Raw genomic sequence first — 25813 nt, forward strand, 5'->3', positions numbered from 1 at the left:
TGATCCACCCGAACCTCTGGAGAGTCTCCAGAGCAATGGTCAGGCTGTGGTGACATGCCACCCGGGAGGGTGCCTTGACTAGAAGATCGTCTAAGTAAGGGATCACCGAGTGGCCCTGAGAGTGTAGGACCGCCACCACTGCTGCCATGACCTTGGTGAAGACCCGTGGGGCTGTCGCCAGGCCGAAAGGCAGTGCCACGAACTGAAGGTGTTCGTCCCCGATGGCGAAACGCAGGAAGCGGTGATGCTCTGGTGCAATCGGCACATGGAGATAAGCATCCCTGATGTCGATTGATGCTAGGAAGTCTCCTTGGGACATCGAGGCGATGACAGAGCGGAGAGATTCCATCCGGAACCGTCTGGTTCTCACGTGTCTGTTGAGCAGTTTGAGGTCCAGAACGGGACGGAATGATCCGTCCTTTTTTGGCACCACGAACAAGTTGGAGTAAAAACCGCGACCACGTTCTTGAAGGGGAACGGGGATCACAACTCCTTCTGCCTTCAGAGTGTTCACCGCCTGAAAAAGTGCATCGGCTCGCTCGGGGGGCGGAGATGTTCTGAAGAAACGAGTCGGAGGACGAGAACTGAGCTCTATCCTGTAACCGTGAGACAGAATGTCTCTCACCCATCGGTCTTGGACATGTGGCCACCAGGCGTCGCAAAAGCGGGAGAGCCTGCCACCGACCGAGGATGCGGTTTGGGGAGGCCGAAAGTCATGAGGAGGCCGCCTTGGAGGCGGTTCCTCCGGCGGTCTTTGTAGGACGTGACTTAGACCGCCATGCAGAAGAGTTCCTCTGGCCCTTCTCTGACCTGTTGGACGTGGAGGAATGGGACCTGGCTGAGGGCCGAAAGGACCGAAACCTCGGTTGTATTTTTCGTTGCTGAGGTCTGTTTGGTTTGGACTGGGATAAGGACGAGTCCTTTCCCTTGGATTGTTTAATAATTTCGTCCAATTGCTCGCCAAACAAACGGTCGCCAGAAAATGGCAAACCGGTTAAGAACTTCTTGGAAGCAGAGTCTGCCTTCCATTCGCGTAGCCACATGGCCCTGCGGACTGCCACCGAATTGGCGGATGCTACCGCTGTACGGCTCGCAGAGTCCAGGACGGCGTTCATGGCGTAGGACGAAAAGGCCGACGCCTGAGAAGTCAAAGACACAACTTGCGGAGCAGAGGTACGTGTGACCGCATTAATCTCAGACAGACAAGCTGAGATAGCTTGGAGTGCCCACACGGCTGCAAAGGCCGGAGCAAAAGACGCACCTATGGCTTCATAGATGGATTTCATCAGGAGCTCTATTTGCCTGTCAGTGGCATCCTTGAGCGATGAACCATCTGCCACTGATACTACAGATCTAGCCGCCAGTCTAGAGACTGGAGGATCCACCTTGGGACACTGAGCCCAACCCTTAACTACGTCAGGGGGGAAGGGGTAACGTGTGTCATTAAGGCGCTTAGTAAAGCGCTTGTCCGGAAATGCTCTGTGCTTCTGGACAGCATCTCTGAAGTTAGAGTGATCGAAAAACGCACTCCGTGTACGTTTGGGAAACCTAAACTGGTGCTTCTCCTGCTGCGAAGCCGACTCCTCTATAGGTGGAGTTGGGGGAGAAAGATCTAGCACCTGGTTGATGGACGCTATAAGGTCATTTACTATGGCGTCCCCTTCAGGTGTATCAAGATTGAGAGCAACGTCAGGATCAGAGCCCTGAGCTGCGACCTCCGCTTCATCCTCCAGAGAGTCCTCATGCTGAGACCCCGAACAGCGTGATGAAGTCGGGGAAGGTTCCCAGTGAGCCCGCTTAGCCGGTCTGGGACTGCGGTCCGTGTCGGAGTCCTCACCGTGGGACCTAGGTGTCACCCCAGGAGCACTTTGCTGCGCCGACCGAGAGGGGCCTGGGGGCGATGAACTCACAGTGCCCTGGGCCTGTGTTACCGATCTGGACTGCAAGGCTTCTAGTATCTTAGCAGACCATTTGTCCATAGACTGAGCCATGGATTGTGAAAGCGACTCAGAGAGTTTCTCAGCCAAAACTGCAAACTCTGTCCCTGCCACCTGAACAGTGGAAGCCGGCGGTTCTACCTGAGCCGAGGGTCCCACCAGTGCCCGAGGCTCCGGCTGAGTGAGTGCCACAGGGGCCGAGCATTGCACACAGTGAGGGTAGGTGGAACCTGCAGGTAACATAGCCGCACAAGAGGTACAGGTTGCAAAATAAGCCTGTGCCTTGGCACCCTTGCTCTTTGCGGACGACATGCTGTTGTCTCCTCTGAGAGTGATCAGTGAGGGTATATAGCCAAAAGCAAAATAATGCGGCCGAACAGAGAAAATGTATACAATATTATATATATATATATATATATATATATATATATATATATATATATATATATATATATATATATATACACACATATATATATACACACATATATATATATATATATATATATATACACACACATATATATATATATATATACACACATATTATATATATATATATATATATATATATATATATATATATATATATATATATATATATATATATATACACATATATATATATACACACATATATATACATACACTTTGGCACCCTAGGGGGGCCAGCACCTGGTAACCGGTGTGGCTTACCGACCGCCCAAAGCGGTTGTGTGTCCACCAGATTCCCCGCCTGGGCCTCCCAGAGCTGCAGAGCTCGTTCTGAAATCCTCCACCGGCAGAAGTGATTGTAACAATGGCTGCCAGAGTTCTCAGGGGAGGAGGGAGCCGTGGGCGGTGACTAATAAAGTGCGGGAATCTGGTGCCCCACAGTGCTCAGTGAGGGGGGAGGAGAACACCTAAGTATGCTCCAGCCCTCACTGCCGACGTCCAGTCGACCGTCCCGCCCTTACCCCTGACTGGCAGGCCCGGGGGCGGGAGTTATGGTACTAGGCCGCAGAAGCCGGGGACTAAATTTAATAACGCGGCCGGCGAACAGGCGTGGTCGGCGCGGTAGTCCCGGTCGTCACAGAAAAACAGCAGCCGCTGCAGCGTCTGTAACACAGGCGCTCCATGCACCGTCCCCAAGGGGACACAGAGTACCTTTTAGATGCAGGGCCTGTCCCTGATGATACCCAGTCTCCTGTCCGTCAGATTCCCCCAGGGGCTGCGGAGGGAGCCCGGTCCCAGTGAAAGGTGACCGGTTAGGATCCCACTTCTCCCAGAGCCTCTAAGGGATGGGGAAGGAAAACGGCATGTGGCTCCAGCCTTTGTACCCGCAATGGGTACCTCAACCTTGACAGCACCGCCGACTTAGTGGGGTGAGAAGGGAGCATGCCGGGGGCCCCGTGGGGGGCCCTCTTTTCTTCCATCCGATACAATCAGCAGCTGCTGCTGACTAAAATGTGGAGCTTGCGTGAATGTGTGCCTCCTCCAACACAAAGCATAAAACTGATGGGCCCGTGATGCACGGGAGGGTGTATAGGCAGAGGGGAGGGGTTACACTTTTTAAAGTGTAATACTTTGTGTGGCCTCCGGAGGCAGAAGCTATACACCCAATTGTCTGGGTCTCCCAATGGAGCGACAAAGAAATATATGTCATTAAATGACTTGTACTGTAAACACCGTAAAGAGAAAAAAATAAAAATGCAAAAATTGGGCTTTTTGGTCATTTCATCTCCACCAAAAAAATAGTAACTCGAAAGATTTGCATGTACACAGAATTGGCATCACTAAAAAAAGACAAATGATTGCAAAAAAAAAAAAGCCCTCACTCAGCCCCATAAAAAGAAAAAAAATATATTAATTGAAAATATAGTGACACATAGCATAACATTTTTTATACAACATTCGGATTTTTTTTTTCCCTGGCAAAAAAAAACCCAAACAAAAATCAATACATGTTGTGTAATCACTTAACAGACTGACTTGGACAAATCGCCTTTCCAGGTTTTTTTTTTTTTTTAATTACACACTGAATGTCATAAAAACAAAACCCAAATAACGAGTGGAAGAAATGTTATCATATTTGGAATTTTTTCCTGTTTTTCAGTAAAATGTAAGGCAAAGAAGGGAATTTTGTTACTTACCGTAAATTCCTTTTCTTCTAGCTCTTATTGGGAGACCCAGACGATTGGGGTATAGCTACTGCCCTCCGGAGGCCACACAAAGCACTACACTAAAAAGTGCAAGGCCCCTCCCCTTCTGGCTATACCCCCCCGTGGTATCACGGGTACTCCAGTTTTAGTGCCAAAGCAAGAAGGAGGAAGCCAATAACTGGTTTAAACAAATTAACTCCGAGAAACATCGGAGAACCGAAAAAAACGTTCAACATGAACAACATGTGTACCCGCAAACAACAAAAAAATCCCGAAGGACAACAGGGCGGGTGCTGGGTCTCCCAATAAGAGCTAGAAGAAAAGGAATTTACGGTAAGTAACAAAATTCCCTTCTTCTTCAGCGCTCTATTGGGAGACCCAGACGATTGGGACGTCCAAAAGCTGTCCCTGGGTGGGTAAAGAAATACCTCATGTTAGAGCTGCAAAAAAACAGCCCTCCCCTACGGGGATGTCACTGCCGCCTGCAGGACTCTTCTACCTAAGCTGGCATCCGCCGAAGCATAGGTATGCACCTGATAATGCTTGGTGAAAGTGTGCAGACTGGACCAGGTTGCTGCCTGGCACACCTGTTGAGCCGAAGCCTGGTGTCGTAGTGCCCAGGACGCACCCACGGCTCTGGTTGAGTGGGCTTTTAGCCCTGAAGGAACCGGAAGCCCCGCAGAGCGGTAGGCCTCTAGAATTGGTTCTTTGATCCATCGAGCCAGGGTGGCTTTAGAAGCCTGCAATCCCTTGCGCGAACCAGCGACAAGGACAAAAAGAGCATCGGAACGGCGCATGGGCGCCGTTCGGGAAATGTAGATTCTGAGTGCTCTCACCAGATCTAGCAAACGTAAGTCCTTTTCATACCGGTGAACCGGATGAGGGTAAAAGGAAGGCAAGGATATATCCTGATTAAGATGAAACGAGGATACGACCTTAGGGAGAAACTCCGGAATGGGGCGCAGCACTACCTTGTCCTGGTGGAACACCAGGAAAGGAGCCTTGGATGACAAAGCTGCCAGCTCAGACACTCGCCGAAGCGATGTGATCGCGACAAGAAACGCCACTTTCTGTGACAGGCGAGAAAAGGAAACGTCCTTTAGAGGCTCGAAGGGCGGCTTTTGCAGAGCAACAAGTACTCTGTTCAGATCCCATGGATCTAACGGCCGCTTGTACGGGGGCACAATATGACAGACCCCCTGTAGGAACGTGCGCACCTTAGGAAGACGTGCTAGACGCTTCTGAAAAAACACTGACAGTGCCGAGACTTGCCCTTTAATGGAGCTGAGCGACAAGCCCTTTTCCAACCCCGATTGCAGGAAGGAAAGAAAGGTGGGCAATGCAAATGGCCAAGGGGATACTCTCTGTGCAGAGCACCAAGATAAGAAAATCTTCCACGTTCTGTGGTAGATCTTAGCAGACGTTGACTTCCTAGCTTGTCTCATTGTGGCTACGACTCCTTGAGATAATCCTGCAGACGCTAGGATCCAGGACTCAATGGCCACACAGTCAGGTTCAGGGCCGCAGAATTCTGATGGAAAAACGGCCCTTGGGACAGTAAGTCTGGTCGGTCTGGCAGTGACCACGGTCGACCGACCGTGAGATGCCACAGATCCGGATACCACGATCTCCTCGGCCAGTCTGGGGCGACGAGTATGACGCGGCTGCAATCGGATCTGATCTTGCGTAACACTCTGGGCAAGAGTGCCAGAGGTGGAAAGACGTATGGGAGCCGGAACTGCGACCAATCTTGAACCAATGCGTCTGCCGCCAGAGCTCTTTGATCGCGCGACCTCGCCATGAATGCCGGGACCTTGTTGTTGTGCCGGGACGCCATTAGGTCGACGTCCGGCACTCCCCATCGGCGACAGATTTCCTGAAACACGTCCGGGTGAAGGGACCATTCCCCTGCGTCCATGCCCTGGCGACTGAGGAAGTCTGCTTCCCAGTTTTCTACGCCGGGGATGTGAACTGCGGATATGGTGGAGGCCGTGGCTTCCACCCACATCAGAATCCGCCGGACTTCCTGGAAGGCTTGCCGACTGCGTGTCCCCCCTTGGTGGTTGATGTATGCCACCGCTGTGGAGTTGTCCGACTGAATTCGGATCTGCCTTCCTTCCAGCCACTGCTGGAAGGCCAGTAGGGCAAGATACACTGCTCTGATTTCCAGAACATTGATCTGAAGGGTGGACTCCTGCGGAGTCCACGTCCCCTGAGCCCTGTGGTGGAGAAACACTGCTCCCCACCCTGACAGACTCGCATCTGTCGTGACCACTGCCCAGGATGGGGGCAGGAAGGATCTTCCTTGAGACAATGAGGTGGGAAGGAGCCACCATTGTAGAGAGTCCTTGGCCGTCTGGGAAAGAGAGACTTTCCTGTCCAGGGACGTTGACTTCCCGTCCCATTGGCGGAGAATGTCCCATTGAAGTGGACGCAGATGAAACTGCGCAAAGGGAACTGCTTCCATGGCTGCCACCATCTTCCCGAGGAAGTGCATGAGGCGCCGTAAGGGGTGCGACTGGCCCTGAAGGAGGGATTGCACCCCTGTCGGCAGTGACCGCTGCTTGTTCAGCGGAAGCTTCACTCTCGCTGCTCGAGTATGGAACTCCATGCCAAGATACGTTAGTGACTGTGTCGGAGACAGATTCGACTTTGGAAAGTTGATGATCCATCCGAACGTCTGTAGAGTCTCCAGTGTAGCATGTAGACTGAGTTGGCATGCCTCTTGAGAGGGTGCCTTGACAAGTAGATCGTCTAGGTAAGGGATCACCGAGTGTCCCTGAGAGTGCAAGACCGCTACCACTGCCGCCATGACCTTGGTGAAAACCCGTGGGGCTGTCGCCAGACCGAATGGCAGAGCTACGAACTGAAGATGTTCGTTTCCTATCACAAAACGTAGAAAACGTTGATGTTCTGTAGCAATTGGCACGTGGAGATAAGCATCTTTGATGTCTATTGAGGCAAGGAAGTCTCCTTGAGACATTGAGGCCACGACAGAGCGGAGGGTTTCCATCCGGAACCGCCTGGCGTGCACATGTTTGTTGAGCAGCTTTAGATCCAGAACAGGACGGAACGAGCCGTCCTTTTTTGGAACCACAAAGAGATTGGAGTAAAACCCTCTCCCTTGTTCCTGAGGCGGTACAGGAACCACTACTCCTTCCGCTCTTAGGGAGTCCACCGCCTGCAGCAGGGCATCTGCTCGGTCTGGATGTGGGGAGGTTCTGAAGAACCGAGCTGGAGGACGAGAACTGAACTCGATTCTGTACCCGCGAGACAAAATGTCTGTCACCCACCGGTCTTTGACCTGTGACATCCAAATGACGGAAAAGCGGGAGAGCCTGCCCCCGACCGGAGATGCGGAGGGGGGGAGCTGGAAGTCATGAGGTAGCCGCTTTGGAAGCGGTTCCTCCATTTGCTTTCTTGGGGCGCGCGTGAGCCCGCCAGGAATCTGAGCTTCTTTGCGTCCTCTGAGTCCCTTTGGACGAGGAGAATTGTGTCTTGCCCGAACCTCGAAAGGACTGAAACCTCTGCTGCCATTTTTTCTGCTGAGGTTTGCTTGGTCTGGGCTGGGGCAAAGAAGAGTCTTTACCCTTGGACTGTTTAATGATGTCAGCCAATGGCTCGCCAAACAGTCTATCTCTAGATAAAGGCAGGCTGGTTAAACATTTTTTGGAACCAGCATCTGCTTTCCAGTCCTTTAACCACAAGGCTCTGCGCAAAACTACCGAATTGGCGGACGCCATTGAGGTGCGGCTGGTAGATTCTAGGACCGCATTGATAGCGTAAGACGCAAACGCGGACATCTGCGAGGTAAGGGACGCCACTTGCGGCACCGCTGGATGTAAGATAGCATCCACTTTTGCTAACCCTGCTGAAATAGCTTGGAGTGCCCATACGGCTGCGAATGCTGGAGCAAACGACGCGCCGATAGCTTCATAGACAGATTTTAACCAGAGGTCCATCTGTCTGTCATTGGCATCCTTAAGTGAAGCGCCATCCTCCACTGCAACTATGGATCTAGCTGCAAGTTTGGAAATCGGGGGGTCAACTTTTGGACACTGGGTCCAGCGCTTGACCACATCAGGGGGGAAAGGAAAACGTGTATCCTTAGAACGTTTAGAGAAACGCCTTTCTGGATGAGCGTCGTGTTTCTGGATTGACTCTCTGAAGTCAGAGTGATCCAAGAAAGCACTTAATTTACGCTTGGGATAGAGAAAACGAAACTTCTCCTGCTCTGCAGCTGCCTCCTCTGCTGAAGGAGCTGGGGGAGAAATATCTAACAGTCTATTGATGGCTGAGATAAGATCGTTTACCATGGCGTCCCCATCCGGGGTATCCAGATTGAGAGGGGTTCCAGGATAAGACTCCTGATCACTCTCATCAGACGCATCACAGAGCGACTGATTGCGCTGAGACCCTGAGCAGTGTGATGACGTTGAGGGTCTTTCCCAGCGAGCTCGCTTAGGGTGGCTAGGACTATCATCTGAGTCATAATACTCAGCCTGTGAAGCCGGGGACCCCCTTGCAGTCTGGATTAAATCCAACTGAGGGGGATTAGAGGACAGAGACCTCGCCGTGTCCATAGACTGAGCCCCAGGCATGGATTGCAAAGTTTCAAGGATTTTTGCCATAGTCACAGACATATTATCAGCAAAAACTGCAAAGTCTGTCCCTGACACCGGGGCAGGACTTACAGGCGTCTCAGCCTGGGTCACTATCTCTCCTGACTCCGGCTGGCGAAGCAGCACCGGATCTGAGCATTGCACACAATGGGGGTCCTTGGAGCCTGCTGGTAGAGCAGCCCCACATGCAGCACACGCAGTGTACACAGCCCTAGCCTTGGCAGCCTTGCGTTTTGCGGATGACATGTTGCTGCCTCCTCAGAGCGATCTGGGTATACAGCCAGGAAGCGACCTCACAGTGCAAGCAATAAGGAAATATATATATGTCCAGTGACACAGTACACTAATATACACTGAGGCACTAGAGGGGCCAGCTGAAAGCCGCTTACCGCCCGCTTAAGAGCGGGTGTGTGATCTCCAAAGCCCCCTAGTCCAGGTCTCCCAGAGCCTTGCGTCCTTCCTCCAGCCAGACATGCATGTAATGGCTGCCGGCGTCCTGAGAGAGGAGGGGGGGCGGGCCCTGGGCGTTCCTGACTAAGAGCGGGAAGCCTGCTTCCCTCTGTGCCTAGTGAGAGGGCTGGAGCATGTAAATCAGGCTCCAGCCCTCGTCGCTGCCGTGAAACAGCGTCTCTCCCCTACCCTGATTGACAGGGTGGGGGCGGGAACGAATCGGAGCTGCCGGCGTCCTAGGCCGCAAAAGCCGGGGACTAGATTTATAAACGCCACCGCCGTAAAAGCGCGGTCGGCGTGTCCCCGGCGAACTAAAAGTCACAGCAGCGCCGCCGGTCCAGCGGGGGTCGGCGCTGCGTTCCCACAACACAGAGAAAAGTCCCCCAGTTAAACTGTAGGAACACTAGCTCTAGCGTTACGGTCCCCGGCGCACTACAACACCCAGCCAGCCCGGAGTGTGTCTGTGCCTGCCGGGGACACAGAGTACCTGTATGATGCAGGGCCTTGTCCCTGATGGTACTCCTGCTCGACATCCACCAGGTGCTATGGGTCTGTGGATGGAGCCCGGCGTCAGAGCTTTGAGGCCGGCAGGATCCCACTTCCACAGAGCCCTACAAGGGGATGTGGAAGGAAAACAGCATGTGGGGCTCCAGCCCCTGTACCAGCAATAGGTACCTCAACCTTACAACACCATCCACGGGTGAGAAGGGAGCATGCTGGGGGCCCTATATGGGCCCTCTTTTCTTCCATCCGAAATAGTCAGCAGCTACTGCTGACTAAAATCTGTGGAGCTATGCATGGAATGTCTGACCTCCTTCGCACAAAGCTTGAAAACTGGAGTACCCGTGATACCACGGGGGGGTATAGCCAGAAGGGGAGGGGCCTTGCACTTTTTAGTGTAGTGCTTTGTGTGGCCTCCGGAGGGCAGTAGCTATACCCCAATCGTCTGGGTCTCCCAATAGAGCGCTGAAGAAATTAATGGTGTCATTCCAAACTACAGCGCCTTTAAACCCCCCCCCCCCCCCCAAAAAAAACAAAAACATCCCCCCCAACAAAAACCCAAGCCATAACGTCCATATTGACGAAAAAAATAAAAAATATGGCTCTTGGAGGAAGGTGAGGAAAAGACCAATTCCCTGGTCCTTAAAGGGTTAATAAATAGTTCAACTTTTTATTCTACAGTGATTTCACCATATTGCCATATACTTCCACTGTTAAAGGGAACCTGTCAGGTGCAATATGCACCCAGAACCCCGAGCAGTTCTGGGTGCATATTGCCAATTCCTGCCTAACTGTCCCTGTATACACTAGCATGGATAAAGGGATCTATAGAAAAAGTATTTCTAAAGATCCTTTATTGTATGCTAATGAGGTCAGCGACTAGTCCCAAGGGCATTGCTAGTCGGCTCCATTAGCATATTAGTACACCCCTGTGGGCTTGCAAACATACTAATGAACGTGCAAGCGTCACAGGATGATCTCACTCACCTCTCCGCTGCCAGACACTGGATTTCAGCTCAGTGCGTATGACCCCGGAGTTTCGATCATGCACACTACTTCAGTTTGAAGCCAGGACACGTACACCCGACTACATAGTGCGCATGACCGGAACTCCGAGATCATGTGCACTGAGCTGAAATCCAGCATCGGGCAGCGATGGAAGCCAAGAGGTGAGATCATCCTCTGACATTGCACATTAATTAGCATGTTAGCACACCCACAGGGGCGTACTAACATGCTAATGCAGCTGAATAGCCAGGGGAACTAACGCCCAGGGGAATAGTCCCCGCGCTCATTAGCATATGATAAAAGATCTTTAGAAATACTTTTATTAAAGATCCCTTTATCTATACTAGTGTATACAGGAACGGTTAGGCAGGGATTAGCAATATGCACTCGTGGTCCTGGGTGCATATTGCACCTAACAGGTTTCCTTTAACATGTATAAGCTCTGCTAATGTATCAAAGGACAGAATATTACTTTGACAGCGTTGATGAAGTCCAAAAGAGTAAACTCTTCCTTGCCGTAGATTGTCCATCTGTCCCATATAGTAAAGGAAATGCCATTTCTGAAAGACAGAAAACAGTGAAGTTATTACTAAGAGTCTTTAGTTACATATTCTCCCCGTAACAGACAAAACTTGGAAAAATATTGTGTAAGCAATGCTTATTTTCTAAAGGTGGTGTCACACACAGCGACGACGACAACGACGTCGCTGCTACGTCACCATTTTCTGTGACGTTGCAGCGACGTCCCGTCGCTGTGTGTGACATCCAGCAACGAGCTGGCCCCTGCTGTGAGGTCGTTGCTGAATGTCCTGCTTCATTTTTTTGTCGTCGCTCTCCCGCAGTGAAGCACACATCGCTGTGTGTGAGAGCGAGAGAGCGACGAAATGAAGCGAGCAGAGAGCAGGAGCCGGCGTCTGGCAGCTGCAGAAAGCTGTAACCACTGTAAACATCGGGTAACCAAGGGAAGACCTTTCCCTGGTTACCTGATATTTACCTTCGTTACCAGCCTCCGCCACTCTTGCTGCTAGTGCCGGCTCCTGCTCTCTGCACATGTAGCTGCAGTACGCATCGGGTAATTAACCCTATGTGTACTGTAGCTAGGAGAGCAGGGAGCCAGCGCTAAGCAGTGTGTGCGGCTCCCTGCAATGTGACATGTAGCTGCAGTACACATCGGGTAATTAACCCTATGTGTACTGTAGCTAGGAGAGCAGGGAGCCAGCGCTAAGCAGTGTGCGCGGCTCCCTGCTCTCTGCACTGTGACATGTAGCCGCAGTACACATCGGGATAATTAACCCAATGTGTACTGTAGCTAGGAGACCAAGGAGCCAGAACTAAGCAGTGTGCGCGGCTCCCTGCTCTCTGCACATGTAGCGACGTTATGATCGCTGCTGCGTCGCTGTGTTTGACAGCTAAGCAGCGATCATAACAGCGACTTACAAGGTCACTGTTATGTCACAGAAAATGGTGACGTAACAGCGATGTCGCTATGTGTGAACCCAGCTTTAGTCTTACCTACTGTCACTACAGAAAACGTATTGTTTAATAGGGCTGTAAAATTTCTACCAGCAGTGGTTTAGTGTTTGCTGTAACTGGTTGTATCACTGGAAACACAAGACATGGGCAGGAAAATCTTTCCACAACAATGAGTAAGCTGATAAGACTTCATTGGGACAGTGTACCTGATCGGGGTTCTTTTCACTTCTGCGGTCTCCGTGAACACTATTATTGGAATTGCGAGATTAAAGAAGCAGTTTTTGTAAGCTTCAAACGGATGTCCTCCTACAACTTTAATCAACTCCAGTGCAACCTGCAAAAGGAAAAACAAGGTTGAACACACACAGTTCCCCAAATCTCTAAAAGAAAAAGGGACAGCTATATCAATATAAAAAATGAAATGACATGGTGTTGACTAATGTTAAAATCGCTAACTGTCCCAGATGTGCTATACTAAAGGATAGGCCACTGGAAGCTGGAGACCAAACTGCATAATATATATAAAAAAACCACAATCAATCACCCCCCACAGTTTGTGTGTTTGTATGCCGGGGTTCCACTTGCAATTTTTTAGTGTTTCCTGTGTGGAAAAGAATTGACATGCTCATAAACTCCCCATTAACCCCTTCACAACCTTTGACGGATATATCCGTCATGGAGCGCGTGACGTTAAGCCCCGCCCCTTGCCGCGGGCAGAATGCGGCGATCCGCAAGCATATCAACTGTTTTCAACAGCTGACATGTGTGCCTGCATGTTACGAGTGGAATCGCATTCCACCAGTAACATTAACCCATTACATCTCGCTGCCAAAGTCTGGCAGCGAGATGTATATACGCGCGGTCATGATTTTCACTTACCGCCGCCCCCACTGGAAATCATGTGAGTGATCACGTGACTTTTGGTTGTTGCCATGGTAGCACAAGGTCATGTGATGACGCCTGCAGCTACGACGAGTCACTTTCGTTTTCACTCGGCCCAGAGGCCAGTGAAGCAGGAAGTGACCGTATCTGCTGTTTACAGCTGTATAGCTGTGATCAGCAGATAGTGCAGACAGATCGGATTGCTGATCGCTATAGCCCCCTAAGGGCACTAGTAAAATAAAAAAAAAAATAAAAAAAAAGTCTTAAAAAAAATACTAAAAAATTCAAATCACCTCCCTTTCCCCCCATTGAAAATTAAAGGGTTAAAAAAAATAATAAATAAATATACACATATTTGGTATCGTCGTGTTCAGAAATGCCTGAACTATCAAAGTATAAAATCAATTAATCTGATTGGTAAACGGCGTAGTGGCAAAAAATTCCAAACTCCAAAATTACGTTTTTTTGGTCGCCACAAGTTTTACGCAAAATGCAATAACAGGCGATCAAAACGTAGCATCTGCGCAAAAATAGTACCATTAGAAACGTCAGCTTGAGAAGCCATCACTGAGTCATAGATCCCAAAAAATGAGAACGCTACAGGTTTCGGAAAATGGCGCAAAACGTACGCCACTTTTATTGGACAAGCTTGTGAATTTTTTTTAACCCCTTAGATACAAGTAAACCTATACATGTTTGGTGTCTATAAACTCGCACCGACTTCAGGCATCATACCCACACATCAGTTTTACCATATAGTGAACACGGTGAATAACACCCAAAAACTATTGTGCCATCACACTTTTTTTGCAGTTTTTCCACACTTGGAATTTATTTGCTGTTTTCCAGTAAACCACATGGTAAAACTTATGGTTTCATTTAAAAGTACAACTTGTCCCGCAAAAAACAAGACCTCATATGGCAAGATTGACAGAAAAATAAAAAAGCTACGGCTCTCGGAAGAAGGGGAGCAAAAAATAAAAACGGCAAGTGCCCGTGGGCTGAAGGGGTTAACTTCAACATGGAAAGACATCTACAGTGAAGTGCATCTAAAGCCTTTTGACATTGATTTTGGCATGAAATCCAAAAAATGATGGCTATTCTGGGCATAGGTACAATATAAAGGCTGATAAAGAGGACACAAAACTTAAAAGGTCAATTTTTCTACTAACCAGGCCAGACACGGCTGCTGTGGCTGTAGCTATGGCCGGGATAATCTTCCCTGCAATGCGCTTGGTCTTCAGTCTGTCAGCTGGTTCAATGCTATACATTCTGGCCCTCAAGTTGGAAGCTGCCGTGATGAAGTTGATATGTTCATTGCGGTCATCATCCTTTTCAAATGACAGCAACTTCATTTGAAGATCCTCTATCCAGAGGGAAAAAAAAGGGTTACACAGGTAAAGTAATGACTAAACACTATACCTAATTCACTTAACAGGGGTGGTGTCAAGTTTAAAAAGTTATCTGGATAAGGTATAACTTTCTGATCACTGGGGGTTTTGACTGCTGTGACCATGGCTGTCCAAGAGAACTGGGGTGAATCGGTGGTCAATCAATCACTTTTAATGGGCTTGTCAGAATGCTGTGCTCGACTGGTCTTTGGCATAAACATAAGAACTGAGAGGTAGTGTGCTTTATTGACCTCTGCTTTATTCACATGGAGATCTTCAGAGGCCTGGTTACTGGGATTGGTGGCGGTCCCAATGGTCACACCCCCTCTGACGATCAGGAAGCTTTCAAAGCCCCATTAGAAACATTCAGGGATTCCTGATGATCAGTGAGGTCAGCAGATTGTATACTATAGTGAGAATCTAAGGGGTACTTCGCACGCTGTGACATCGCTAGCCGATGATAGCGATGATGAACGCCATAGTAACCGCCCCCGTCGCACATGCGATATCTTGTGATAGCTGCCGTAGCGAACATTATCGCTACGGCAGCTTCACACGCACTTACCTGCCCTGCGACGTCGCTCTGGCCGGCGACCCGCACACATAGAAGCGGAGGGGCGGAGATGAGCGGGACGTAAACATCCCGCCCACCTCCTTCCTTCCGCATAGCCGGTGGAGACAGGTATGGAGAAATTCCTCGCTCCTGCGGCTTCATACACAGCGATGTGTGCTGCCGCAGGAACGAGGAACAACATCGTACCTGTCGCTGCAGCGAAATTATGAAAATGACCGACACTACACAGATCAACGATTTAAGACCCTTTTGCAATCGTTTATCGGTGCATCTAGGCTTCACACTTTGCGACGTCGTTACTGGCGCCGGATGTGCGTCACTTTCGATTTGACCCCGACGACATTGCAGTAGCGATGTCGCAACGTGCAAAGTACCCCTAAGTTTAATGGTTATTACTAGTGATGAGCAAGCACTGTCATCATGCTCAGTTACTCGGTACTCATAAATATTTGGACGCTCAGACGGGCTCAATTTATGTACCGAGTATAATGGAAATCAATGGGGAAACCTTCTAAAAAAACGCTTCAGTTCTCCATTGACTTCCATTATACTCGGTACAAGAGTCAAGCCCGTCCAAGCATCTGACTGTTCGTTCCGAGTACTGAGCACCAGCGCATGGTAGTGCTTGCTCATTACTAGTTATTACATCAAAATATCTTAATAAGAACTGACCTTGTGATGCTTGGCCCTCTGCAATGACTCTTTCTAACTGTAAGACAGCCAGCCTCTCATCTTCACTGCTTACTGGGATTTGGTCAGGCTTCTTTGCGTTTTCATCTGTTTCTACAATCTAAGGTAAAGAAAAAAAAACAAAAAACACTGACTGAAAAGAGGTTTGTCATCCAGGCAGTTGTAAAAAGATATTTGGTGGCAAACAAATAAAAGAAGGGAATTTTGTTTACTTACCGTAAATTCCTTTTCTTCTAGCTCCAATTGGGAGACCCAGACAATTGGGTGTATAGCTTCTGCCTCCGGAGGCCACACAAAGTATTACACTCAAAAGTGTAACCCCTCCCCTCTGCCTATACACCCTCCCGTGCCTCACGGGCTCCTCAGTTTTGGTGCAAGAGCAGGAAGGAGGAAACTTATAAATTGGTCTAAGGTAAATTCAATCCGAAGGATGTTCGGAGAACTGAAACCAAAGAAACAATTGAACAACAAGCCCGAAGGGAACAGGGGCGGGTGCTGGGTCTCCCAATTGGAGCTAGAAGAAAAGGAATTTACGGTAAGTAAACAAAATTCCCTTCTTCTTTGTCGCTCCATTGGGAGACCCAGACAATTGGGACGTCCAAAAGCAGTCCCTGGGTGGGTAAAAGAATACCTCGATAATAGAGCCGACACGGCTCCCTCTTACAGTTGGGCAACCGCCGCCTGAAGGACTCGTCTACCTAGACTGGCATCTGCCGAAGCATAGGTATGCACCTGATAATGTTTCAGAGAGTAATAGTAGAGATGGGTTTCACAGCCGCGCCGAAGGACTCCCAGATTCTTCTCAGATTAATGTTTCTTTATTACATGCACAGGTCAAGTCTACGCGTTTCAGGAGAACACAGCTCCCTTCTTCAGGACAAACCAGCAAAGAATCATCAAATCTGCTGCATGCAGAGTCTATACAGCATTATATACCTCATGGGATGACGTCAGAGCACACCCACCAAAAAAAAAAAAAAAAAAAAAAAGGCGGGAAAGACATACTTCACAGGTCACAATGACGTAATATGGTATAAACAAATCATAATGCAATAAAATATCAAGGCTCTCTAATAAAACCTAAAACCTATTGAAATGAATTAATTAAAAACAAAATAAATAAATTATGTTGGTGTGAAAATGTTTCTGAGTGATTTATTTATGTATAAAACGTATATACATGTATAATGGGGGAAATTGTCAGGGAAGTGTATAGTGTATAGCCAAGAACCCTGTATTAGCGTGAATTTTCCAGTCACAAGTGGACTGGGAACTAAGTGTGGGAGCGTCCAGCAGACAGTGCCACCTGTGATTATATAGATCATATCCATACAGACAATTGTTTGAGGGAATAAAACCTTCCTTAAGAAAAAGCGGGTAGAACAACACAAATATAGCTAGAAAAACTTTTTTATATATAATAAACGGTCTATCTAAGCGGTCCCGTAATGACCGCCCAGAAATCAAAAAAAAAAAAAAAGGGGGGGAAAATCCAATATTTATACATGTATATACGTTTTATACATAAATAAATCACTCAAACATTTTCACACCAACATAATTTATTTTGTTTTTAATTAATTCATTTCAATAGGTTTTAGGTTTTATTAGAGAGCCTTGATATTTTATTGCATTATGATTTGTTTATACCATATTACGTCCTTGTGACCTGTGAAGTATGTCTTTCCCGCTTTTTTTTTTTTTTTTTTGGTGGGTGTGCTCTGACGTCATCCCATGAGGTATATAATGCTGTATAGACTCTGCATGCAGCAGATTTGATGATTCTTTGCTGGTTTGTCCTGAAGAAGGGAGCTGTGTTCTCCTGAAACGCGTAGACTTGACCTGTGCATGTAATAAAGAAACATTAATCTGAGAAGAATCTGGGAGTCCTTTGGCACGGCTGTGAAACCCATCTCTACTATTACTCTCTGTTATCTGCCCTGTGGGGACCGCTGCCGGGACTTTATGTTACATGCTGTTATAGGTGTTGTGACTGTCACAACCCGAATTGGTGAGTAGTATTACTCCTTGCTTTACCCTGTATATATTGGGGTAAGACCCTATTGCGCTTTCTTTTTCCACAGTTTTTTCTTCTCCTGATAATGTTTCGTGAAAGTGTGCAGGCTAGACCAGGTAGCTGCCTGACACACCTGCTGAGCCGTCGCCCGGTGCCGCAATGCCCAGGACGCACCCACGGCTCTGGTAGAATGGGCTTTCAGCCCCGAAGGAAGCGGAAGCCCCGAAGAACGGTAAGCTTCAAGAATCGGTTCCTTGATCCACCGAGCCAAGGTTGACCTGGAAGCCTGCGAACCCTTACGCTGACCGGCGACAAGTACAAAGAGTGCATCTGAACGGCGCAGGGGCGCTGTGCGAGACACGTAGTACCGGAGTGCTCTCACTAGATCTAATGAGTGCAAATCCTTTTCACTTCGGTGAATTGGATTAGGGCAAAAAGAAGGTAAGGTGATATCCTGATTGGATGAAAAGGAGATACCACCTTAGGGAGAAATTCCGGAACAGGACGCAGAACCACCTTATCCTGGTGAAAAACCAGGAAGGGGGCTTTGCATGACAGCGCTGCAAGATCCGACACTCTTCGGAGTGATGTAACTGCCACTAGAAATGCCACCTTCTGCGAAAGACGTGATAAGGAGACATCTCGCAGCGGCTCGAAAGGTGGTTTCTGAAGAGCCGTTAGCACCCTGTAAAAGGTCCCATGGCTCTAGTGGGCGCTTGTAAGGTGGGACTATGTGGCATACTCCTTGCAGGAACGTGCGGACCTGCGGAAGCCTGGCCAGGCGCCTTTGAAAAAAATACTGAGAGCGCCGATACTTGTCCCTTGAGAGAGCTTATTGACAAACCTTTGTCCATTCCAGATTGAAGGAAGGAAAGAAAAATGGGTAAGGCAAAAGGCCAGGGAGTAAACCCATTCACAAAGCACCAGGACAAGAATATCCGCCAAGTCCTGTAATAGATCTTGGCGGACGTCGGTTTCCTGGCTTGTCTCATAGTGGCAATGACATCCTGAGATAACCCTGACGATGCTAGGAGCCAGGACTCAATGGCCACACAGTCAGGTTGAGGGCCGCAGAATTCAGATGGAAAAACGGCCCTTGTGACAGCAAGTCTGTGCGGTCTGGAAGGGCCCACGGTTGACCCACCGTGAGATGCCACAGATCCGGGTACCACGACCGCCTTGGCCAGTCTGGAGCGACGAGAATGGCGCGGCGGCAGTCGGACCTGATCTTGCGTAATACTCTGGGTAGCATCGCCAGAGGAGGAAACACATAAGGCAGTTGAAACTGCGACCAATCCTGTACTAATGCATCCGCCGCCAGAGCTCTGTGAACTGCGGAGATGGTGGATGCTGTGGCTTCCACCCACTGCAGAATTCGCCGTACTTCCTGGAAGGCTTGACGACTGCGAGTGCCGCCCTGGTGATTGATGTAGGCGACTGCAGTGGCGTTGTCCGACTGGATACGGATCTGCCTAACCTCCAGCCACTGATGGAACGCCAATAGGGCTAGATACACTGCCCTTATCTCCAGAACATTGATCTGAAGGGAAGACTCCCTCGGAGTCCAGGTCCCCTGAGCCCTGTGGTGGAGAAACACTGCTCCCCACCCTGAACAGGCTCGCGTCCGTGGTGACCACAGCCCAGGTTGGGGGCAGGAAGGATTTTCCCTGCGATAGAGAAGTGGGAAGAAGCCACCACTGAAGAGACGTCTTGGTTGCCAGGGAAAGAGAGACATTCTTGTCGAGGGAAGTCGATCTCTTGTCCCACTTGTGGAGAATGTCCCATTGGAGTGGGCATAGATGAAATTGCGCGAAGGGCACTGCCTCCATCGCTGCCACCCTCTTCCCTAGGAAGTGCATGAGGCGCCTCATGTAGGACCGCCACAACGGATGCCATGACTTTGGTGAAAACCCGTGGGGCTGTCGCCAAGCCGAAGGCAATGCCACGAACTGAAGGTGTTCGTCCCCTATGGCGAAACGTAAGGAGCGTTGATGTTCGGGTGCGATCGGCACATGGAGATAAGCATCTTTGATGTCGATCGATGCGAGAAAGTCTCCCTGTGACATCGAAGCGATGACCGAGCGGAGAGATTCCATCCTGAACCGTCTGGTTCTCACATGTCTGTTGAGCAGTTTGAGGTCCAGAACGGGACGGAATGAACCGTCCTTCTTTGGCACCACGAACAAGTTGGAGTAAAAGCCGCGCCCCTGTTCCTGAGGGGGGACGGGAATCACAACTCCTTCTGTCTTCAGAGCGGCCACTGCCTGAAGAAGTGCGTCGGCCCGAGCAGGGGGGGGGGGGGGGGGAGGTTGTGAAGAAACGAGTTGGAGGACGAGAGATGAACTCTATCCTGTAACCGTGAGACAGAATGTCTCTCACCCACCGGTCTTGAACATGTGGCCACCAGGTGTCGCAAAAGTGGGAGAGCCTGCCACCGACCGAGGATGCGGTTCGGGGATGCCAAGAGTCATGAGGAGGCCGCCTTGGAGGCAGTGCCTCCGGCAGCCTTTTGGGGGCGTGACTTAGACCGCCACGCGTAGGAGTTCCTCTGACCTTTCTCCGGCCTATTGGACGAAGAGGATTGGGACTTGGCGGAGGGGCGAAAGGACCGAAACCTCGATTGCATCTTACGTTGCTGAGGTCGCTTTGGTCTGGACTGGGGTAAGGAGGAGTCTTTTCCCTCTCATCCAATCGTTCTCCAAACAATCGGTCGCCAGAAAACGGCAAACCGGTTAGGAATCTCTTGGAAGCAGAGTCTGCCTTCCATTCGCGCAGCCACATGGCTCTGCGGACTGCCACAGAATTAGCGGATGCGACCGCTGTACGGCTAGCAGAGTCTAGGACTGCCTTCATGGCGTATGAAGAAAACGCCGACGCCTGAGAAGTCAAAGAGGCAACCTGCGGAGCAGAAGTACGTGTGACCGCATTAATCTCTCTTAGACAAGCCGAGATAGCTTGGAGTGCCTACACGGCTGCAAAAGCCGGGGCAAAGGACGCGCCTGTGGCTTCATAGATGGATTTCACCAGGAGCTCTATCTGCCTGTCAGTGGCATCTTTTAGCGATGAGCCATCTGCAACCGATACCACAGATCTAGCCGCCAATCTAGAGACTGGAGGATCCACCTTGGGACACTGAGCCCAACCCTTAACTACGTCAGAGGGGAAGGGGTAACGTGTGTCAGCAAGGCGCTTAGTAAAGCGCTTGTGATAGATCTAACACCTGGTTGATGGACGAGATAAGATCATTTACTAAGGCGTCCCCTTCAGGTGTATCAAGGTTGAGGGCAACGTCATGGTCAGAGCCCTGAGCTGCGACCTCCGCCTCGTCCTCCAGCGAGTCCTCCAGCCGGGAACCTGAGCAGCGTGATGAAGCTGATGATTCCAAGCGGGCCCGCTTAGCTGGTCTGGGGCTGTGGATAGTGGAGGAGTCCTCCACGTGAAACCTAGAGCCCACCCCGGGAGCGCGCTGCAGCGTGGACCGAGAAGGACCTGGAGGCGCCGATCCAACAGTGTCCTGGGTCTGTGTAAGGACCGGTCTGGACTGCAAGGCTTCTAGCAGCTTGGCAGACCATTTGTCCATAGACTTAGCCATGGATTGTGAAAGTGACTCAAAGAGCTTCTCAGCAAACACTGCAAACCCTGTCCCTGCCGCCTGGACAGTGGTAGCATGGGGGTCTACCTGAGCCGAGGGGCCCACAAGTGGTCGCGGCTCTGGCTGAGTCAGTGTAACAGGGGTCGAGCATTGCTCACAGTGAGGGTAGGTGGAACCCGCAGGCAACATAGCCCCACAAGAGGTACAGGTCGCAAAGAAACCCTGTGCCTTAGCGCTCTTGCTCCTTGTGGACGACATGCTGTTGTGTCCCAGGAGAGTGATCACAGAGGGTATAAGGGAAGAGTATACAGCCCGGCCGAACAGAGATCTATATATATATATATAAAGATATATAATACGTATCTATTCAGGCAACCCAGGGGGACCAGCACCGGATGACCGGTGTGGCTTACCGACCGCTAAAAAGCGGCGTGTGTGTCCTCCAGATTCCCTGCTCCAGGTCTCCCAGCGGTGAAGAGCTCTTTCCTGATGATTCTCCAGCGCAGAATGTCTGAAAAAAAATGGCTGCTGGAGCTCTCAGAGGGGGAGTGGAGCGGTGGGCGGCACCAGGAAAAAGTGCGGGAATCTGGGGTCCCTATTGTGATCAAAGAGGGGGGAGGAAGCATACAGGATGCTCCGGCCCTCACTGCCGACGTCAGGACGGCTGTCCCGCCCCTACCCTGACAGACAGGTCCGGGGGCGGGAGTCTTGCCAGTAGGCCGCAACTGAAGCCGGGGACTAAATTTATGACCGCGGCCGACAAGCAGGCGCGGTCGGCGCGGAAGTCCCCCGGCTTTCACGGATCAGCAGCCGCTGTGTGTCCCAGGCAGCGTCCGGTCGGCTGTCCCGCCCCTACCCTGACAGACAGGTCCGGGGGCGAGATTTTGCAAGTAGGCCGCAACTGAAGCCGGGGACTAAATTTATGACCGCGGCCGACAAACAGGCGCGGTCGGCGCGGAAGTCCCCCGGCTTTCACGGCCTAGCAGCCCTTGCAGCGTCCGGGTGCCAGGCGCTCCATGAACCGTCCCCATGGGGACACAGAGTACCTGACAGATGCAGGGCCCGGTCCCTGATAAAGAAAATACTCCGGTCCAGCAGATTCCACACAGGGGCTGCGGAGGGAGCACGGTCCCAGTACCTGGATGACCGCTCAGGATCCCACTTCTCCCAGAGCCCCCAAGGGATGGTGAAGGAAATACGGCATGAGGCTCCGGCCGTCGTACCCGCAATGGGTACCTCAACCTTAACAGCACCGCCGACGTAGTGGGGTGAGAAGGGAGCATGCCGGGGGCCCCGTGGGAGCCCTCTTTTCTTCCAACCGATAACATCAGCAGCTGCTGCTGACTAAAATGGGAATGCATGAGTGGATGTGTGCCTCCTTCCACACAAAGCATAAAACTGAGGAGCCCGTGAGGCACGGGAGGGTGTATAGGCAGAGGGGAGGGGTTACACTTTTGAGTGTAATACTTTGTGTGGCCTCCGGAGGCAGAAGCTATACACCCAATTGTCTGGGTCTCCCAATGAAGCGACAAAGAAAGAAAGTATTAATGAATTTTTTTCAGTTGTATTTTTGTCCTGCTGTTAAAGAAAAATTCATTTTAGGAAATAAATAGAAGTATAAATGTAGTTAATACAGGACAAAACCTAAAATGTATTAATAGTAAATCTAATACACTTATGGAGCCTCATGAAATAGATTCTTAGAAGACAGCATAAAGTGCAAAACGTATGACTATTTGTAGGAATAGCAAACTACTCTAAGCCCTTACAGGAAGGGTAAAGAAGGGAATTTTGTACTTACCGTAAATTCCTTTTCTTCTAGCTCTTATTGGGAGACCCAGACAATTGGGTGTATAGCTACTGCCTCCGGAGGTCACACAAAGTATTACACTAAAAAGTGTAAGGCCCCTCCCCTTCTGGCTATACACCCCCCGTGGGATCACGGGCTTACTCAGTTTTAGTGCCAAAGCAAGAAGGAGGAAAGCCAATAACTGGTTTAAACAAATTCACTCCGAATAACATCGGAGAACTGCAAACCGTTCAACATGAATAACATGTGTACCCGCAACAAACCAAGAATCCCGAAGGACAACAGGGCGGGTGCTGGGTCTCCCAATAAGAGCTAGAAGAAAAGGAATTTACGGTAAGTACAAAATTCCCTTCTTCTTCAGCGCTCTATTGGGAGACCCAGACAATTGGGACGTTCAAAAGCTGTCCCTGGGTGGGTAAATAAATACCTCTTGATAGGGCTGCAAGACAGCGCTCCCCTACGGGGAGGCCACTGCCGCCTGCAGTACTCTTCTACCTAGGCCGGCATCCGCCGAAGCATAGGTATGCACCTGATAATGTTTGGTGAAAATGTGCAGACTCGACCAGGTAGCTGCCTGGCACACCTGTTGAGCCGTAGCCTGGTGGCGTAATGCCCAGGACACACCCACGGCTCTGGTTGAATGGGCCTTCAGCCCTGATGGAACCGGAAGCTCAGCAGAACGGTAGGCTTCAAGAATTGGTTCTTTGAGCCATCGAGCCATGTTGGCTTTAGAAGCCTGCAATCCCTTGCGCGTACCAGCGACAAGGACAAACAGTGCATCAGATCGGCGCATAGGCGCCGTGCGGGAAAAGTAGATTCTGAGTCCTCTGACCAGATCTAACAAATGTAAACCCGTTTCAAACCGGTGAGTCGGATGAGGACAAAATGAAGGTAATGATATATCCTGATTAAGCTGAAACGCGGATACTACCTTAGGGAGAAACTCCTGAATGGAGCGCAACACTACCTAGTCCTGGTGAAACACCAGGAAGGGAGCCTGATATGACAGAGCTGCCAGCTCATACACTCGCCGAAGAAACGTGATCGCCCTAGAAAAGCCACTTTCTGTGACAGGCGAGAAAGGGGAAACTCCCATCAGAGGCTCGAAAGGCGGCTTCTGGAGAGCAACGAGTACCTCGTTCAGATCCCATGGATCTAACGGCCGCTCGTACGGGGGCACAATATGACACTCCCTGTAGCCACGTGCGCACCTTAGGAAGACGTGCTAGACGCTTCTGAAACAACACGGATAGTGCCGAGACTTGCCCTTAAAGGGAGCCGAGCGACCAACCGTTTTCCCGACCAGAGTGCAGGAGGGCAGGCAAAGTAGGCAAAGCCGATGGCCAGGGATACACTCCCTGAGCAAAACACCAAGATAAGAATATCTTCCACGAGTTGTGGAATATCTTGGCAAACCGCGGCTGGCGAGCCCGTCTCATTGTGACCCTGACGTAATGCTCACAGTCGACTGACGGTGAGATGCCACAGATCTCGGTACCACAACCTCCTCGGCCAGTCTGGGGCGACGAGAATAGTGCGGCAGCAATCGGAAGCTGGAACTGCGACCAATCTTGAGCCAAGGCGCCTGTCGCCAGAGCTCCCGCCATGAAAATCGAGACCTTGTAGTTGCCGAGACGCCATGATGTCGACGTCCGTCCTCATCCCGCGGCTACCGATTTCTTGAAGCCAAACGGGAGCAGGTCCCATTCCCCTGCGTCCACGTCCTCGCGACTGAGGAAGACTTGCTTCCTAGTGTTGTACGTCCGGAATGTGTACGCCACCGCTGTGGATAGTCCGACTGAATTCGGTTCTGATTGCATTCCAGCCACTGCAGGAAAGCTTGCAGTGCAAGATACACTGCCCAGAGCTCTAGACCACTGAGTTGAAGAGTGGACTCCTCTGAAGACGGTCTTTGACCGTCTGTGAAAGGGGGACGTTACTGTGTAGGAACATCGACTTCCTTCCCCTTAGCGAAGAATCTTCTAATGATGCGGACGCAGATGAAACTGCGTGAAAAGGCTCGCCTCTGGATGAGGCGCCTCCTTGAAGGAGAGACTGCACCCTCGTCTGTAGTGAACGCTGTTTGTCCAGCGGAATTCACTATCACTGAGAGAGTGTGAAAACTCTATGCCAAGATATGCCAGCGATTGGGTTCAACTTAGAAGAAGTCAAAGACCTCCCCGAAACTCTGGGAAGGGTCCAGCGCCATGTTCAGGTTGTGTTGGCATGCTTCTAAAAGAGAGTGCCTTGACAAGTAGATTGTCCAAGAAAGGGATCACAGAGTGACCGTAAGAGCGCGGGACTGCTCCCACTGCTGCCATGAACTTGGTGAAAAACCCGTGGTGCTGTCGCCAGCCGAAGGGTAGGGCTACAAAACGAAATATGCCCGTAGCCAACGCCGGTGCCTTGGAGCAATCGGCACGTGGAGATAAGCATCCTAATGTCTATGGATGTTAGGAAAAACTCTTTGAGACAGTGAGGCAATGACGGAGCGGAGTGATTCCCTCCGGAACCGCCTGGTTGTCACGTGCTTGTTAAGCAGTTTAAATTCCAGAACGGGACGGAAGGAGCCGTCCTATCTTGGCACCACGACCAGGTCGAAGCAAAAGGCGTAACTGGTTCCTGAAGAGGAACAGGGATTACCACTCGTCCTGCCTGCAGAAGAGCCTCGGCTCGGTCGGAGAGGTAGTTTGAGACAAACTGACTCTCTCTCACCGGCCTTTGA

General features: G+C 50.4%; 1 protein-coding gene across 1 annotated transcript in view; it reads right to left on the reverse strand.

Moving 5' to 3' along the window:
• UBA6 (ubiquitin like modifier activating enzyme 6) overlaps window positions 1-25813 on the reverse strand; it is a 253385-nt gene that overhangs the window by 18692 nt on the left and 208880 nt on the right. The window contains exons 27-30 of the mRNA XM_075341882.1: window positions 15652-15769; window positions 14187-14380; window positions 12339-12466; window positions 11132-11219 (exon numbers count right to left, since the gene is read on the reverse strand). Of these exons, the coding sequence (XP_075197997.1) occupies window positions 11132-11219; window positions 12339-12466; window positions 14187-14380; window positions 15652-15769 (528 nt within the window). The remainder of the gene's footprint in view (window positions 1-11131; window positions 11220-12338; window positions 12467-14186; window positions 14381-15651; window positions 15770-25813) is intronic.

Source organism: Anomaloglossus baeobatrachus, chromosome 1, assembly GCF_048569485.1.
Source record: "Anomaloglossus baeobatrachus isolate aAnoBae1 chromosome 1, aAnoBae1.hap1, whole genome shotgun sequence".
Lineage (NCBI taxonomy): Eukaryota > Metazoa > Chordata > Amphibia > Anura > Aromobatidae > Anomaloglossus > Anomaloglossus baeobatrachus.